The sequence below is a fragment of the Humulus lupulus genome, chromosome 2, assembly GCF_963169125.1.
Source record: "Humulus lupulus chromosome 2, drHumLupu1.1, whole genome shotgun sequence".
NCBI classification, from domain to species: Eukaryota; Viridiplantae; Streptophyta; class Magnoliopsida; order Rosales; family Cannabaceae; genus Humulus; species Humulus lupulus.
The window spans coordinates 272380321-272397742 of record NC_084794.1 but is presented as its reverse complement, the minus strand read 5'-3'; the positions used below and the strand labels follow the sequence as shown (position 1 = coordinate 272397742).

Genomic DNA, 17422 nt, shown 5'->3' with positions numbered 1-17422 from the left:
GGAGATTCTGAAATTATGTTGTTTAAACCCTGATTTGGGATCCCATGTGCCAAACATTTATTTTAATGAAAGTTATTCGTTTATAACCAAAATATTTTAAACCTAACCTGTTTATGTCTATAGATTCACATTTTTATTTAAATGACTAGATTAGCAAGTCTCGCACTATTTCAAACACACAGTGTAACGGTCTTGGTTATCTAGGGCGTTACAGGTTCCAAGCACGATCCTCAGTCATGAGCCTTAACGGTAACCCTAGTCACAAGCAATAATGGATAACTATCAAATTCTAATCCAATTAAATGTTTTGGAAACAAATACTAGCCTTCGGGACCTCGAATTCTACTAAACCAGGTAGTATAATTCGTCCTGAGCGCTTAGGTTTCAATCCCCGAACCTCCCCGAGCCTAAAAACAATCATATAGGAAAAACTGCCTAGGCGGGCCGCGACCTTCCCAGGAAGCGTGCGAGTGAGGACAAAGCACGCTGGAAAGATTTGTGTTGGTTTGTAAGGCCAGTCATCATTCCAGGAAACAGTCGTAGTGACCCAGGGCGTTACATCGCAAGTCTCCCAAAACCGTCCCAAAACACGATTTTAACCCAATTTGACCACATAATTGGTCCCAGCAACACAGAAATACAACAAACCTTCAAAACTCATTAAAACTCAACCAAAACCCAAAATTCAGAATTTCATCAAGAACACCCAAAATCAAAAACTTAAGGATTGTTGGGATTGAATTTACCTCTGAGAATCTGAATCCTTACTGGTTTCCCCAAGCTTGACAGCCTCTAGACTCCTATAGCAAGCTTCAATCCCCACCAAGCTTGCTTCCAAGCTTTGAAATTAAAGAATCCCTCAAAGTTTCAAAGAACACTCACACAAGAGAGAGAAAGAGAGAAACGAGAGAGAGAGAGAGAGGAGAGAGAGTGTTTGTTTACTTTCTGAGTTAAACAACTCAGTCCTTGACTAAGTACACATGGTCTCAAAAAGACCAAAATGCCCCTGGCCACTTAGTCCTTCCCTTGAAAGCCCCCAAGGGCAAAAAATGACATTTGATACTCTAATCCCACATAACACTTATAATTCCCAATTAATTCCGCCAAATAACAAATACCACTATTTTTCCCAGAATACGACTCATACTTCAATGAGTCCCAGTAACTCACTGCATTACCAAAATACTCATTGTCTCACCTCGAGCCGGGTATTAATCATCGTTGTGACTATACCGCTATCTTGCTCAAAAGGACCTATTCCCAAATATCTCAAATATATCACATAATAATGTAGTCTCAGTCATAAAACACAATATAATCACAATTATCTCCTCAGCGGACCAAAATTACAAATATGCCCATTTAAATAAAAGTGGGCATTTACACACATTTCATACACTTAAATATGCATAACCAGTCATATTACAATATAACTCATGAAATTCACATAATCACATAAATATTCAATTAAATCATATAATATCACATAATATTCCACTATTGTCCTTTTGTCACCTTAACCAAGGCACTAAGCCTTATTAGAAACTTTTGGACGTTACAACTACATTACCTTCTGTTGTTTTCTTCTTGGACCAAACTTTTTTAGTAATGTGGCCCTTCTTCCCACAGTTGTAGCATTTACCATCAAATCGATTGTTACACTTAAATTGATCACCCCGGTTGTCTTTCTTTCGAGCTCTCCCTGTTTAGGAGCTTCCATGATGACCATCTTTGTCATCATATCTTCTAGAACCTCTACTAAAATTTGATCGGGGTCGACCTATCTTATTACTACTAAAGAGTGCTTCTTCGTCACTCTGTAACGAGATTCCAGATATTGGCTTAGCCAATGCTTCTTGGTCAACTAGCAAGTTTTCTAATTCAATAAGAGATGGCTGGCTTGGCCAATCTTGTATTGCAACAACAAAACTCTTATATTTAGGTCTTACTCCATGAATAATAATTCTTATAATTTTTGAGTGTGACATATCAGCAGTAGAATCTAATGCAGAGATTTCGTGACAAAGAGATTTTACCTTGGTAAAGTATTGACTAATCGTCATGTTGTGTTGTGTGATGGAGAAAAGCTTATTCTCTAGAAGTCGCAATCTCACATCATTCTTCTTTATGAATAGTGATGTGAAAATATCCTATGCTTCATTCAGTGTCTTTGCTTGCCTAATGTTCTACAACATTTAATCTTCGACTATGGTCCGAATAACAAACAACGTTTTGCCACCTCTGATCTTCCATTTCTTTAAAGAAGTTACATCCTTTGGTTGTGTGATCTCATTTCCTTTAACGATTTCCCACAAGTCTTTACCTTGGAGATATGCATCCATATTCAATGACCACGTGTTGTAATTTTGATAATTAAGTTTCGTAATTCCATTGATCACTTGAAGGTCACCCATCGTGGCTTGGCAAAAATTCTATCTTTTCCAAGCAAGCTTTGATTTTGACAACAAGCTTTGTAGTACTAAACCACACATGATCTCCCAAAGAAACTTAACAAACGAGTATCTCAATGATAATCTCAAGAAATTTTTTCTTATGTGGAATATCAATCAAAGCTGTGGCCACATAACATACTTAGAATTTCAAAAGATCTCACAACCTTAGCTATTGATACCACTTGTAGAACACCACAACACATGAAAATGTAATCACTTTATTATTAAGAAAATAATTAAACCAAGACTTGAACACTTTAATTGACCACAGTATACACTAAATAGGTACACTCTTTATTTTGGAAACACTCACTCTTACAACTATTCACTCTTCACACACACTCTTTTAGACACACCTATATATCACTTTTACTAAATTACTTACTACACTTGATGGGACACTTTACTCATACTCTTTTTGGACACACGCAACACAAAGGACCAAAAGTACTATATATAGATGGTAAAAGTCGGTCATGAACTGAGATTACCATTTCTAGAAAATTCTAGCACAATTACATGATAATGGGCTTGGCCCAATAGCTAGAAAATTGGGATAATTTGAAAAATACTCATTTTTAAGATTAATCAACTAAAATTAGTCACTAAATATATTTATTTTAATACTACTCATTTTTATAATTAAATTTCTCATAATAACATTTGAAAAGTATATTGTATTGTGAGTATTTAAACAAGAAAAATGCTATAACAGAAATAGTAACTAAAATATTAAGTATAAAAAGAAAAAATTCAAAATATGACTACCAATGACAGAATATCATTTAAAATAGGTCCTCTATGTAATTTTTACTAGAAAATTCTCCATATGTCAAATGATTTTTTATTGTGTACAAATCTAGTAGAGAATTCTAGAAAATAGTCGGTGGTCACTTTAACTACTACTTTTCTAATTACCTTGGAAAGAAACATTTTCTCTTGTCATGTACCAAAGAGTTCTATTAACAAAGGTTTTGTATGTATCGAAAGTGGGGACCATGTTAGGTATGAGATGAACAATTGGTTTTTTTTTTTACTTTGATAATTAGGAAAATTAAAAATAATTTCATATAAAAACAAATAAAAACAAAGATTTTTTTATTAAAAAAAAAGGAGATGGGTGCTGCTGAAGACAAATGTTAAGGGCTGGCTGGTCTTTATAGAAGCCAAGCTTCAAGCAGTGACTCACACCTTCAACATTCCTATCCCAAAAAATGAAAAATATAAAAACAGATAGGAACCAAATTGCTGAAATTACTAATTTAGCATTTTATATATGTTTTCAATTCAAATGAGTAAAGAAATAATGAAAACTGTTCGAGTATGTCTGTCTGTCTTTAACACTGACCATTAATCAGTTAACAAATTGAAAATTATCAATGATCAAAAAGGTTATAAGCTTGGGTAGTGATTTTATCTTGGATTAAATTATTGTGGAAAAGTTGCTACAACTTGGTATTTTATAATGACACTTTCAGAAAAATACAAAGACTTATATTTTCATGACTTTGTTTGTGCTCCTGCTTTAAAAATTTTAACTGTTAAATAGAAGGTTTGTTAAAGTTAAAACTTTAATCAGTCGGCACAAACTATACCATGTATTTACTTTTTTTTTTAAATGTGATATTGGTAATGATGACTCTGTAGGTTTCTGCTTTAAATTTTGGTTACAGTTAAATTGGAAAATTGAGAAGGGCACATCAACTAGAATGTCAAAAGATGTAAAAAAATTCCTTTTCTGCTGCAAATATATGCTTGTACACACCTTATTATAAATATTAATCAATGTATAGGTCGCCATATTTGACTAGGAAACTACTTATTGAAAACTATATTCCTACCGACCCAAAAAATGTATTACTTTGCCAACAATTTGAATCTATCCAATTACGAAGTAACAACTTGTTTTATTATATGTCAATAAAGAGGGTGACTGTTCTCACTAACACAGCATAATATGCAGCCTAGCTTAGCTTATAAATACCACCCCAATGTCCCCATTTCTTCAACACACACTAAGAAACCACTCCAAGTTCAAAGCCTTCTTCTTCTTCTCATTTCCCCTTCCTCTTTGATCTCTTTCAAATCATTTGTTCATCATGGGAGTTTTCACTTATGAATCCGAAATCACCTGCTCCGCCACACCAGCTAGGATTTTCAAGGCCTATGTTCTTGATGGAGACAATCTCGTCCCAAAGGTTTCTCCTCAAGCAGTTAAACAAGTTGAAATCCTTGAAGGAGATGGAGGGCCTGGAACCATCAAGAAGGTCACTTTCGGCGAAGGTAAACTAGCTACTTATGATCTTTTAGAGCCTTATGTAGCAAGAAACATACATATTTTCGTTGAATTTTGAGTAAGATGGTGTGTGCAAGTTTTTTGAGCTCAAAGTTTGACGTTTTGTTATGATTTTTAGGGAGTAAATTCAAGTATGTGAAGCACAAGGTGGAGGCAATCGACAAGGAGAACTTGTCTCACTCCTACAGCATAATTGGAGGAGATGCTTTGGAAGGCAATCAGCTTGAGAAAATCACATACGAATCCAAGTTTGTTGCGTCAGCTGATGGAGGCTGCATAATTAAGACTGTTAGCAAGTACTGCACTATTGGTGATGCTCAGATCAAGGAAGAGGAAGCTAAGGAAGGTAAAGAACAGGCCACTCAAATGTTCAAGCTCATTGACTCTTACCTCAAGGAAAACCCTGACACTTACAACTAAATAATAAGGCTGTTAAAGACTTTATTATATATGGTTATGTATCAAAATGAAGCTTTTCTAGCAGCTTTTTGAAGGTGTGGCTTTTCATGGCTTTTTTCTTTATGTCTCCTTGTAAAACTTTCCCGGGGCTTGCCAATAAGAGTGAGAGTTGTGAGATTCTGGCTTATATATGTAATGTTTGAAAACATATTATTACATCTTTTCCTATAATAATAATAATAATAATATGAAAACATTACTTACAAATGTTTGGTTTGGTCATCATTTTGGTTAATATTTGTAACTTTCTTTTTCTTTTCGCATATGGACAACCAAGGAAAATAGGCCTAAGAACTGGTCTGCATAAACTTCTTAAAATGATTACTTTATTACATAAACGATTATTTAAAAGAATCCCATATATAATATGGATGTATGCACTAAATATCACTATCATTATACCTATAATTCCACACATACATACAGAAATCTAAGATCTACACAAAGGTATATTAATATTTAGAGAATTAGACTAACAGATATAATAAACAATCTACTTTGAGGAATCCACATTTCAATTTGCATCATACACAATTGATATTGATGAGAGTAGTTGGTGAATGTAGTTTTCACCGATTATGGACTACTTTTACAAAGTCAGTAAACCATATACTAAAAGATAGCTTTTTCTACATGATGATAATTTAAAATAATATGATACAATTCTAGAAAATGTAGATATAAAATATATCTATAATAAAATATATAGAAGCATGGATATGGGGACTATTTTGTTTTTTTATGTAATTTTAATTTGTTTCTTCCTCCTTTTCTGTTTTGTTTTGTTATAGAACACTTTTTTCTGTCATGTGCATACAAATTAATAACATTATATATTAACTAAAAATTGAAACTAGAATTTATTATTTTAATAAAATATTTTACACCAATTGACTATAATAAACATAGCACAATTTAATTAATTTAGCAAAGATCAGCTTCAAATGAGACTTATACAATTAAAATAACAGTGTGACTTCTTCTATTATATATTTCTATCATACTAAAAAAATCTAATAAAAGATACTCATAACTGCGGATGGCTCGTGACAAAGTCATCAAATTTTCACTAGTATATACATATATATATATATATGCACAAACTTATACTAATTTTCATGGCTTCTAAGAAGCTTCATCAATATCTTTAATAATTAAACACTACTAAATTGTGCTTGTGTCATTGAAATCTGACCAGGTACAAACTTTAATAAAACAAAGATATATATTATAAAATATTACAAATAAAAATATTCATTATATATAAAGACAAGTAACGGTGCCTTTCATAATTCATTGACAACAATTGTTTAGAAATTAATCGTTCAATTTGGAGTTTTCTTGGTATGTTGATTAGATATCTTAAAGAGTTCAACCTGTGACTAAGTCTCTACACTAGTGGAGTAGTGGGTTGATTTATTCAAAATCAAAGAAGTGTAATAATAAATCAAACTATTTTGAAATTCATCAAGGCTTAAAAGTTGTTCACCTTAAACAAAAAATTTCACACAAAATGGTTAAATTCTTCCCCAACAATTTCACTAAAAGTCAAAGCTGCTTTGCCGGCATGAACCCCTGTCGTTATAGATGTATAAATATGTCGCAAAAGTTATTTTTAGCTAATCAAAGTTTTGTAATTTTCTTTCAATGAACTTCTCTTTTCATTATCCTTTAATGGAATTTTGGAGCTAGTGAGATATTAAAAGATAGGATCATATATATAGGATTATTTTGATGTGAATATTGCACTTAATTATTCTTGTTTCTTTGAAGAAAATGTATAGCTCAAAGTCTTTGTTGCCATAAATTTATCTTAACTTTTTGCTACCAATACATTGTACAACTATTGACCATATCTAAAAATAATAAAACAAAAACAAGAAAGACAAAATAAAATACATTTGAGTTTAATTAATATTGCAAGAGCCGACTCCTAATAAGTGTTTATATTTGACAATTTTCCGTCATTTTTTTTCCTTTTTATGATGGAGTTGTAAACCATGTTTGACTCATATGAGATCATATATATGTTCATCCAAAATTTAATTTGATTTTATTCTTTTGAGAAGCATGCAGAAACTGCCATCTCATGCTATTGTATTTATTTAATTAATGATTTGCAAAGTTTAATTAGCTACACTTTAATAAAAATGATAAAACTTATTGCATTCACAACATATTGATACACTTCTTATGTCATCATATGTGTTTCTTGGAGTTGCAAATGTGAGAACAAAAAAAAAAGATGAAAATAGGGTTGGAATGAATTAGATATATATAACATTGTGGGGCTCATTAAATACTACAACAAAGGCAAGGCATTGTTAAATTTAGTAAAAGGAACTGCTCAACAATATATATGTGGCACATCGCTGGAGTGGTAGGTGGCAAAAGATTCCAATGCCATATGCCTATGCTAGGTAGCAACGGTGGCGGCTTGTGTGTTTGACTCGTGATCGAGTAGCTCACTCTCTTTTGGATAAGCACAAAAAAAAATTTTAAAAAAACATTAATTTTCTTTTGTAAAAAAATATATCATTTTCTCAATCTTTTTATACTAATTAATTCTAAATATTATTGGGATTAGAGAAATTTGTAAAAATGATTTTTTTTTTTTTAAGTAATTTTGTACTCTGGCTCACTTTTGATATTTTTTTTAAAATAAAATCTATCTAAAACTCAACTTGTTGTCTAAAATTTTTGACCAACTATTTGAATTTTTCAATTTCCTGTCTAATATTTCGTCTAGCTATCTAAATTATGATAATTTATTTTGCCAAAAACTATTATAACTAGACTAAAATACAAAATAATTTTTAAAAATAAGCCTATTTTGCCAAGAGCCCTTATATGATAACACTTTTTAAACAAGAAAAGTATTTTAAAAATATATGGATGTATTTGGTAAAATTATGTTATTATGTCACTTTGCTATTTTTTTTATTTGCTTTAGTACTAATTTCCACTTCTCTAGTTTGGTAAATACCAAAATACTACTTGTGTTTACCAAACCTGTATAAATAAATACAAAAATATTTATTGAAAAAAATCAAATTTATTTTCAAATATATTTTTTTAATTTATATTTTTTATAACTTAACGTAAATAGGGCAATTTCCCTATAACTTTAAAAGTGTAAGAAGGAAAAAAGAAGAAAATTATTATTATTATGTTCTTAGAAAATCGACTAAAATGGGACAATAAAAAATTATTTATTTTGAAAAAGAAATTATTTAGAAAATTATGATTATATCAGGTAATTAAAAATGCATGAAGGAAAAAGAAAAAAAAAACATTTTAGGTTATTAACTAATTAAATTTATTTGAATGCTTTTGTTTTTAAAATTTTGTTTTCAATTTCTCTCTCTTATTTTTCTTCTTTCACCTTCTCTCACTACTTTCTTTTTATGTACTCTTTCACTTCACTAACTTATTTCATTTTACTAGACTAGAGGAATAAAAAAAACTTAGTTCATTTTCTTATACAAATATAAAGTCACACGTTGAAAAAAGTATGAGAAACACAATCTCTTTATAATGGATTTAAATTAAAGCGTTAATTGTATATTCCTAAATGACATTTCTCTCATAACTGTCACACTCAACCTCATATTATACTTTTATTAGGTATGTATCTCGTTCTTTTTTCAAAACAGTAGAATGAAACATAGTGGCACATAAAAATAAGAATAAATAGTATTTTTGTCACCTAAACTATGATCAATATATGATTGTACCCCTTGAAAGATTCTCGATGTTGAAAATTTACCCCGAACATGCATGTTACTAAAATATGAGACTTCTGTTAGATTTTGTCCTAGATAGCTAACAGATTGATGATGTGGCATTTTATTTGTTGATGTGGCATTGTCATGTGTAAAATAATTAGCAATTTTGCCCCCCCAAATTTTGACTACTACCAAATTGTGCCATTTTCATTAAACTAATTTAATTTTTTTTTTAAGAAAACCTAATTTTTTTTCTTAAAAATAATAATTATATCCTTAAAATTAAAAAAAAAATCATTTTAAAATATTAAGAAAATAAACAATACTGAAAGTTTCAAATTAATTAAATAAATTTTCAGATACTCAAAAATTAAAAATCTAATTAATAACAAATAACGTTTTTTTTACTTTTTCTTTTCTTTTACAATATAAATAAATATATCTTAAAATAAAAATTAAAAAATAAATCATAAAACAAAGTTAGTTTCCTTTTGTCCTCCTCCTTTTAAATTAAAAGTTTTTTTTATTTAAGCTCTTCGTCATTCATCCTCCTTTTTAATTAAAGGTTTTTTCTTTGTTTTAGTAAATATTTTAAATTTTCATTCTAAATTAGATTTGTTTTATATTGTAAAAGAAAAGGAAAAAAAAAGTAAAAAAAAAAATTATTTGTTATTAATTAAAATTTTAATTTATTAAGGATTTAATTATTATTTGTGGAAAAAAATTAATTTTTTTAATAAAAGGGATATTATTTGGTAGCAGTCAAAGTTCAAGGGTTAAAATTACTAATTATTCTACACATGGCAGTGCCACATCATGTACATCAATAGACAAAACGCCACATTATCAATCTGCTGGCCACCTAGGACTATATCTAACATAAATACTATATTTCAGTAATGTGCATAGTTCGGGGGGAATTTTTAACATTGTGAATCATTCGGGAGGCACGATCATATAGTGGTCATAGTTCCAGGGGGGAAATGTTATTTATTCTAAAAATAAAGAGTAATTGGTGAAAATTACCTATTTTTTGGAGTCAATTTGCACTTTGACCTAGTTTTGATAATATTTTGCAAAATGATATCTGTCTAAAATTTTGACCAGCTGTCTAAAAACTTCGACTAACTGTCTGAATTTTTTGACCACCTGTCTTGAGTGTCGGGTGTCATTTTGCAAAAAAATTATCAAAACAAAATCAAAGTGCAAAATGATTTTAAAAAAATAGGTCAGTTTGCCAAGAGACCCAAAAATAAAATATTAGGAAAATACATAAAAATAAAATATAAATTTTTTTTTATAAATATTTAATTTTATATTAAGTTACCTGATTGTTGAAGGGAGATTTGACTATTAATGCATTAAATAGGGTACCATAACAAAAATACCCTACTCACTATATACATGTTCATTTGATCATAATATTTTCCTTAGTTCCAAAAATACCCTTGTCATTTGTTTCCCACTTTCTCTCTCTACTCTCTCGGGCTCTCTCTATTCTCTCCCTCACTCTCTCAGTCCCAAAACCAAAATCTCCCAAATGTCTCGCTCTCCTTTCTCATTCACTATCGATTATGTGGGCATTGTCTTCCACGGCCATGACCGCACATCAGTGGCAAGAAATCTCGACCTGAGTAGGCAGGTAGGCGAGAAAACCCAAGAAATCAACGAAACAACCCTGAAATAGAAAAATGTGAGGGATTTACTTGTTTATTCTGCAATAAATTGTGTTGGGCCTGGTTTATTAGTACTATATCAATTACTATATTGGGGAATAAAGAAATCTGAGTTTTTTTCGAGATTTTTATCCACCTCGATAGTAATCTGTTATTCCAAAAATCAAAAGTGAATGACATGGTAGGAATTAATTGCATGTGACGTCCCTAATGTAGGGTACGTCCGCCACATACTCGTAATTCTAGGGTTTACGAGTATGTAAGACACTTGACCAAATGAATTTAAATAAAATGATACAAAGAAATACAGAAAAATTTAAAACTTTTATATAAACTTATTAGTATAAATTATTACACGTATGAATCCTTTAAATTTAATGTAGCCATATGAAAACTCTAAACCACTATTGCATTACTACTGAGTCCGTGCTCCACAAGTTGCTCAACAGCTAAAGCCACACCTGGAAAAATGTTGGAAAATAACATAATAAGCTAACGCTCAGTAAGCAAATCTCATGCATACACATACACATGAATGTCGTGAGTTTGAAGTGCTCATATACTAATATGCTGACTTATATACTTATGCATTTCGTTTATTGCTCGTGCACTTTCAAACTTTACTTTTATGATCTTTCTTTTAGTTTCACATTTTTTTATGGGTCCAATATCACTTGTGCATACTGTTTGATTCGGTCAATGCCTGCAGGGCTTGTTACACATATCATATAGAATCTCATGGGTTCTCCTCCGGCTAGCCATCATCACAGCTAGGCTCATCATAACACTCATTTCATCATTGCCATAGCTGCCATACTTATTACACATATGGAGGAGAAAGACGGGAACATGGCAAGCATGTCTGAATGTTCAACTCTGACCTAGCCCATACTAGTGGGCAGCCACTATTAGTCTTATAGACCTCTGTCTTCTTTGCTGAACTTACTTAATTGCTTCCTCAAAACAGTGGCACCCTTTTTAAACATATTATTAACACTTTGCTTAAGTCTTGTGTCATTACAATGTTTAATTTTACATAAGACTTTTCAAGGCATTTCATAACTTTTCTCATATTCATATGCATGGTCTTATATCACATAATAATGTATCACATAACTGTACATGCCATGCATACATGCTGATGCTGAAATGCCAATGTTCATGTTCATGATTCATGTTGATGGTATTCAATCAAGGCATTGTATCACATCTCATATAACTCAAAACATCTTTAGTCATAATACATGAAGCTTTGGGTTGGTGGCGTTGTTATACCTTAACGTAGAGCTATGGCTCAGGTCTAAGGTTTCCAGCCTAAAAACTTAAACGCTTCATATATCATAACATATAACAAAACCATGAACATAACAGTAATCCACATATTCATCAACATAAGAACACATACTTGCACATAATTCATATCAATCTTAACCAAGTAAGACATCTTTCACATATCACGAAATTCATAAATTTCATATCACACAACACTATCATGATATTCATATAATCATTCTTCACATACTTATCATATGCATCATCATCATCACATACTTATCATATGCATCATCATCATCCCATACTTAACTCATCAGATATACACAATCAATGTAGTCATGCATCTTACACTTAAGCACAAAAGGTGAGATTCACTTACCTTAGGTCATTAGCTTATTTTAAAATTGCTCAGCAAGAGTCAATCAATCAAATCCATACAAATCCTATTCAAGGCACATCATTTATTAAATTCTATCAAAATCGTAAATATACACTATTGATAGTGTATATTAACAATACCATAAACTATATGAATGATAATAATAATAATAATAACAACAACAACAACAATAATAATCATCATCTATATAAACTTATTTCAATAATAATAACAACATACCTCAATAACAATACATATATGAATGTATATATATTCAAATAGTCATTTTATAAAAGAAATCATATTTTTAACATAAAATTGTAATAATCAATATAATGATAATAATATAAATATAAATATTTATATTATTATTAATTAGTCATAATATCAATTCCAGTGATATAATAAATATACTATATCCAAAATTCACTGGTCTTACAAATATCAATAACTGTAAGAAACTAATATTTATATTATTTTAATATTCAAATATTAACAAAATATTAATATATAAGAATAATTGTTAAATAATAGGTTTACTATAAATCACACTTTTCATATATATATATATATATATATGAAACTATATTCTTGATTTACTTAACAAAATAATAACAATAATAATTAAAATTACTTAATCATAATAATTTCCATATTAATATAAAATCAATTAAATATATATTTTTATACCTTATTTAATATCTAATATTTTCTAGAAAATTAGACAACACAACGGCTATAAAATGGACAAACCCAAAATCAAAACCTGTATCAGAAATATATATAATCCCAGACAGCCAGTATAATTACAGAAAAATATTCCATATATCAATAATATATAATTATATACTATAAATACACATAATAACAATTATTCTAATCAATCACAATTAAATCACAATATATAGGTCAAAGAAATTATACCAAAGTGATCGAGTTCCACAACAAGTCAAACGATGATTTTCTGAGACTCAAACCGTACTTCAAAACCTCGAACTCTAAGTTTCGACCGTCGGTCCACGGTGGATCGCGGTGGCTCGTGGTGGGCCCACCACCCAACTATGGTAGATGTAGGAACAAGTTATTGGGTTTTTAAGCCCATAACACGAGGAACACGATGGTGGTGACGGATCGGCAAACGGATGCCCGAGGTGGCCGAATCGCAACTTTGAAGTCGCGGGGTGGCCGAACTTAAATCGACCAATTGAGGTGTTTAATCGGCGAGTGAGCTCTAGATTCCCGCGTAGGTCGATAGTTCGGAGGCCTCTGAATCCAACGGTCCGGCGCGTGGCTATAAACGGTGATCGCCGGTGGACGTACGGTGGTTGGGCAGACGCACGCACGAGAGAGAGAGAGAGAGATTTTCTTAGGAGAGAGAGAGAGAGGGGCTTGGGTAAAAATAGAAAGGCTGAAGCCTTATCTTTTTTTCTTTTTTTCTTTTTTTTTTAAATTTATTTTTAAAATTACACTTAGACCCAAAATACTAAAATTCTTTTCAAATAAGCCCTTTAGCAAAAATTTCTTAATTTTATAAAAATCCCCAATTAAAATTATATGACATTTGGGTCCAATACTTGACTACTCAAGTTTCTCTCTCTTTAATCTCATTAAAAACATAAAATCATATTTTAAACACTATTTTTCCATTACTATTTCTTAAATTTGTAAACTTGTACATTTTATTTATTAAAACTCTGATTTATAATAAATAAATGTATTATGAAAATGTTGGATATTACATTGCACGTGGCTGAAACCTGGCAAAACATGTGCTCGACTATCGACCAGGAAGATATTCGGCATTATGCGTATGCACGTAGTACGCGGAGGAAATCTTAGGCAGTTATGATGGAATCCGAAATTCTCTCCCATGATTTCCTAAGTATCCGATTATTTAGGAAATAATATCTGTAACAAATCAATGTAAATCTTCCCTGAGCTTATAAATAGAAAAATAGGGCTCAGGGAAGGGGATCCGATCCTTTTTCTTTTTCTGACTTCTAAATCGCTCGAGATTAGAGTTATCATATCACTCATATTGTATTGTTCTGAAAAAGTTAGTGAAACTCATTGAACCCTAGTTCTTTGATCACTCCTTTGAATCTCACATCAATAACAATCTAAGTGGACGTAGGTTATTACCAGATCCTGGGGCCGAACCACTATAAAATATCGTGTTCTTATTCTTTTTCGTCATTACGTTCTTTTCAATGCATTCATCTACGTCAAGCGTATTTTGAATGTGTGTCAGTTGCCCAAAATTAGGGTCAACATTCTGGTGCTTTCATTGAGAGCTTGGTATATCACCGTTGAGAAAACCAATGGCGAAAACTACAAGGAAAACTGGACAGGCGGCCGCCGCTGCGCCATCAAACCTGCCTCCACCTCCTCCTATAAGCGTGGTTGAGGATGAGCCACATTTGGACTTTGAGGAGGAAGAAATGGATGACGCGACGCTGAAGAGTACTCTAGGGGCGTTGCATGAAGAGCTGGCCAATCTGAGGGCCAGTCAGGAAAGTGGTGCCGAAATCATGGCGCGCTAGCAGCAAGAGATTGAACGGCAGCGCGTGGAGTTAAGCGAGAGGCAGGCGGAGATGGACCGTCGCCAAAGCGAAGCCATGGCAGTCCTTGAGGCAGCCTTGCAATTGGCTAGGAACCAGGCTGCACCTGCCTCGCAGCCTGATCAACCTGTAAATGGCCCACCCCACAAGGGTCCCAATCCTAGTCCGCCTATCCAACCCTCGAGCCCACAAAGTCCCAAGCAACCACCTGTACCTCAGGACGATGTCCCTCTAGGAGACCCTGAGGCACAGCCTCCTTCCCAAGGTGGTCGCGAAAATCCCCCGCATCAGAGGCTGAATAGGACCGGGCATCAGCCTCGCAGTACTAGATGCCATAGGGGTGACGAGCCGAACCTTCCGAACAGAGGACAACATCCTCCTGGTAACAGGAGGAACTCAGAGTTAGGCTCTGCGGTCCGAGGTCCCCCAAGGCATGATTATGCATAGGGACCTAACGACCAACGCAGGCCACCCTCTAACGCTCGGGATGTTTCAGCCCGGGAAGGAAATCGAGGGAACAGTCGATCCCGTCATAGCCAATCACGATTCAGAGATGGCAATGGTTATGATGAGGCCGATTCCGGCAAGGGAAATGTCGATCGGAGGAATGACGGAAGAGGTGGAAACAGGAATCAACCACCTCAAGATGACCAACCCAGCAGACGGGACGCTGGTGGGCAATCCAGGCAAAATGACGTCTTCAACTGGCTCGGAGGTAGCGAGCAGCGGAGAAGAGACGAGGATTTGAGAAATGTGCTCAACGATCGCCATGAGCGACATGGCGAGAACATCCCCCCAGCAACAGAGGCCACAGCAATTTCTATCGCTGTGTAGGCCCAGATAGATGCCCTCAACCAGGCGATGCAGCAGCTGGTCGGGGGAAGAACATCTTACATCGACCACGATAGGAGAAAAGGCACTCCTTTCGTTCAGAGGATAGCTATGGCTGAGACTCCTAGCAAGTTTTAAATGCCTACGCTTCCGAACTTTGATGGGTACGGTGACCCGGTATCTCACGTCAATAAGTTTGAGATACAAATGGACATTCAGAAAGTGTCTAAAGATGCTCGGTGCAGGATCTTCCCTGCAACACTTTCTGATGCCGTGCAGGAGTGGTTTTTTAAGTTCCCTCCTGCAAGCATAGTTTCCTGGGAGATGTTCGTAAGGGAGTTTTACGGACAGTTCTACACAGGTCGTGTGCATCCGACCGAGGCAAACCAGCTGGTTGAAATTTGCCAGTAGGATGGAGAATTGCTGAAGGATTACATCCAGCGCTTTATGTGAGCAGCCACTAGAGCAAAAACGGTGGGGGACGAAGGCAAAATGATGGCCATAACCGCAGGGGTTAAGCGTCGCACCCCCCCTCTGGAAAAGCCTCTGAAAGGAAGGGGTTAGAACTATCCAGGAGTTCTTGGATCGGGCTGATTGTTACATCAAGCTCGAAGATGCCATTGCCGACGATGGAAAGCCTCCAGGCAAGGATAAGAAGGCTGCCGAGCCAGCCAAAGCCACCAATGGGTCTAAACCTAACGACAACGGCAAAGGCAACGGGAACGGCAACAGCAATGGCAAGAATGGTGGAAAACGACCACGCAATGAGCCTTCCACCTCCGACAATAAACGAGCCAAGGGTAATTGTTATGAACCTCGGTTCACTAACTATACTGCCCTTGTTGAGTCTAGGGGAGAGGTTTATCAAGCCACGAGTTCCAGTGTGCCTTATAAGAAGCATGCCCCCATTCGAAAGGATATTTCAAAAAGAGACACTACCAAGTTCTGTCGTTATCATAACGACTACGGACATGACACCAACGAATGCAACCAGCTAAAGGATGAAATCGAGTTCCTTATTAGACAAGGACACTTGAGAAGATATGTACGGGCCTCGGGAAATTCCCAATGAGAAGCTCCAGGTGGCAACGAGCAAACGCCCACACGCCAACGCTCGCCACCTTTGCAGCCTGCCCCTGTGACTGGCACACTGTTAACCATTTGTGGAGGCCCGCACCTCGCGGGAAATAGCTGAAAGGCCAGGGAACGATACGCTCGGACTCTGCGCCACGACTAGGACATCGAGATGATGACTGTGGAGGACCGTGCGCCAAAAAAGGCTCGGTCAGAAGAGGGTGAGATAACCTTCTCTGATAGCGATGCCCAACATGTCCGGTTCCCACATTCCGATCCGCTGGTCGTGGATATCCAAATGGCCAACATGATGGTGAAGAGAGTCCTGGTCGATACAGGAAGTTCGGTGAATATCCTGTATAAATCTTCGCTGGAATGCATGAAACTATCCGTTAAGGACCTAGAGCCCTGCAACCAAACAATATACGACTTTTCTAGTGAGGGACTTGCCCCCGCAGGGTCAATAAGACTACCAGTAACGACGGGTACAGCGCCCGCTACCAGGACATTACTCGCTACTTTTATAGTAGTTGATTGTCCTTCGGCGGACAATGCCGTCATTGGGAGACCTATACTGGTTGATCTACGGGCCTTCACCTCTATGTGGCACTTGGCCATGAAATTCCTGACAGACGCAGGGGTAGAACGCGTGTTGGGAAACCAGAGGGAGGCCAGAGAGTGCTATAACGC

At 34.5% G+C, this 17422-nt stretch overlaps 1 protein-coding gene across 1 annotated transcript; it reads left to right on the top strand.

The window, feature by feature from the left end:
* The first annotated feature begins 4455 nt into the window (after positions 1 to 4455).
* Positions 4456 to 5415, top strand: LOC133819433 (major allergen Pru av 1-like). The gene is made up of 2 exons (XM_062252695.1): positions 4456 to 4736; positions 4868 to 5415. The coding sequence occupies exons 1-2, from the start codon at positions 4553 to 4555 to the stop codon at positions 5167 to 5169; spliced, it is 486 nt and encodes a 161-aa protein (XP_062108679.1). The 5' UTR covers positions 4456 to 4552; the 3' UTR covers positions 5170 to 5415.
* Positions 5416 to 17422: the final 12007 nt, after the last annotated feature.

Bases quoted from the DNA above. Each gene is read 5' to 3' on its own strand.
- LOC133819433 (XM_062252695.1), top strand. From the start codon at position 4,553: ATGGGAGTTTTCACTTATGAATCCGAAATCACCTGCTCCGCCACACCA. The intron at 4,737-4,867 runs GTAAACTAGCTA...TATGATTTTTAG, and splicing joins GAAGGTCACTTTCGGCGAAG to GGAGTAAATTCAAGTATGTG.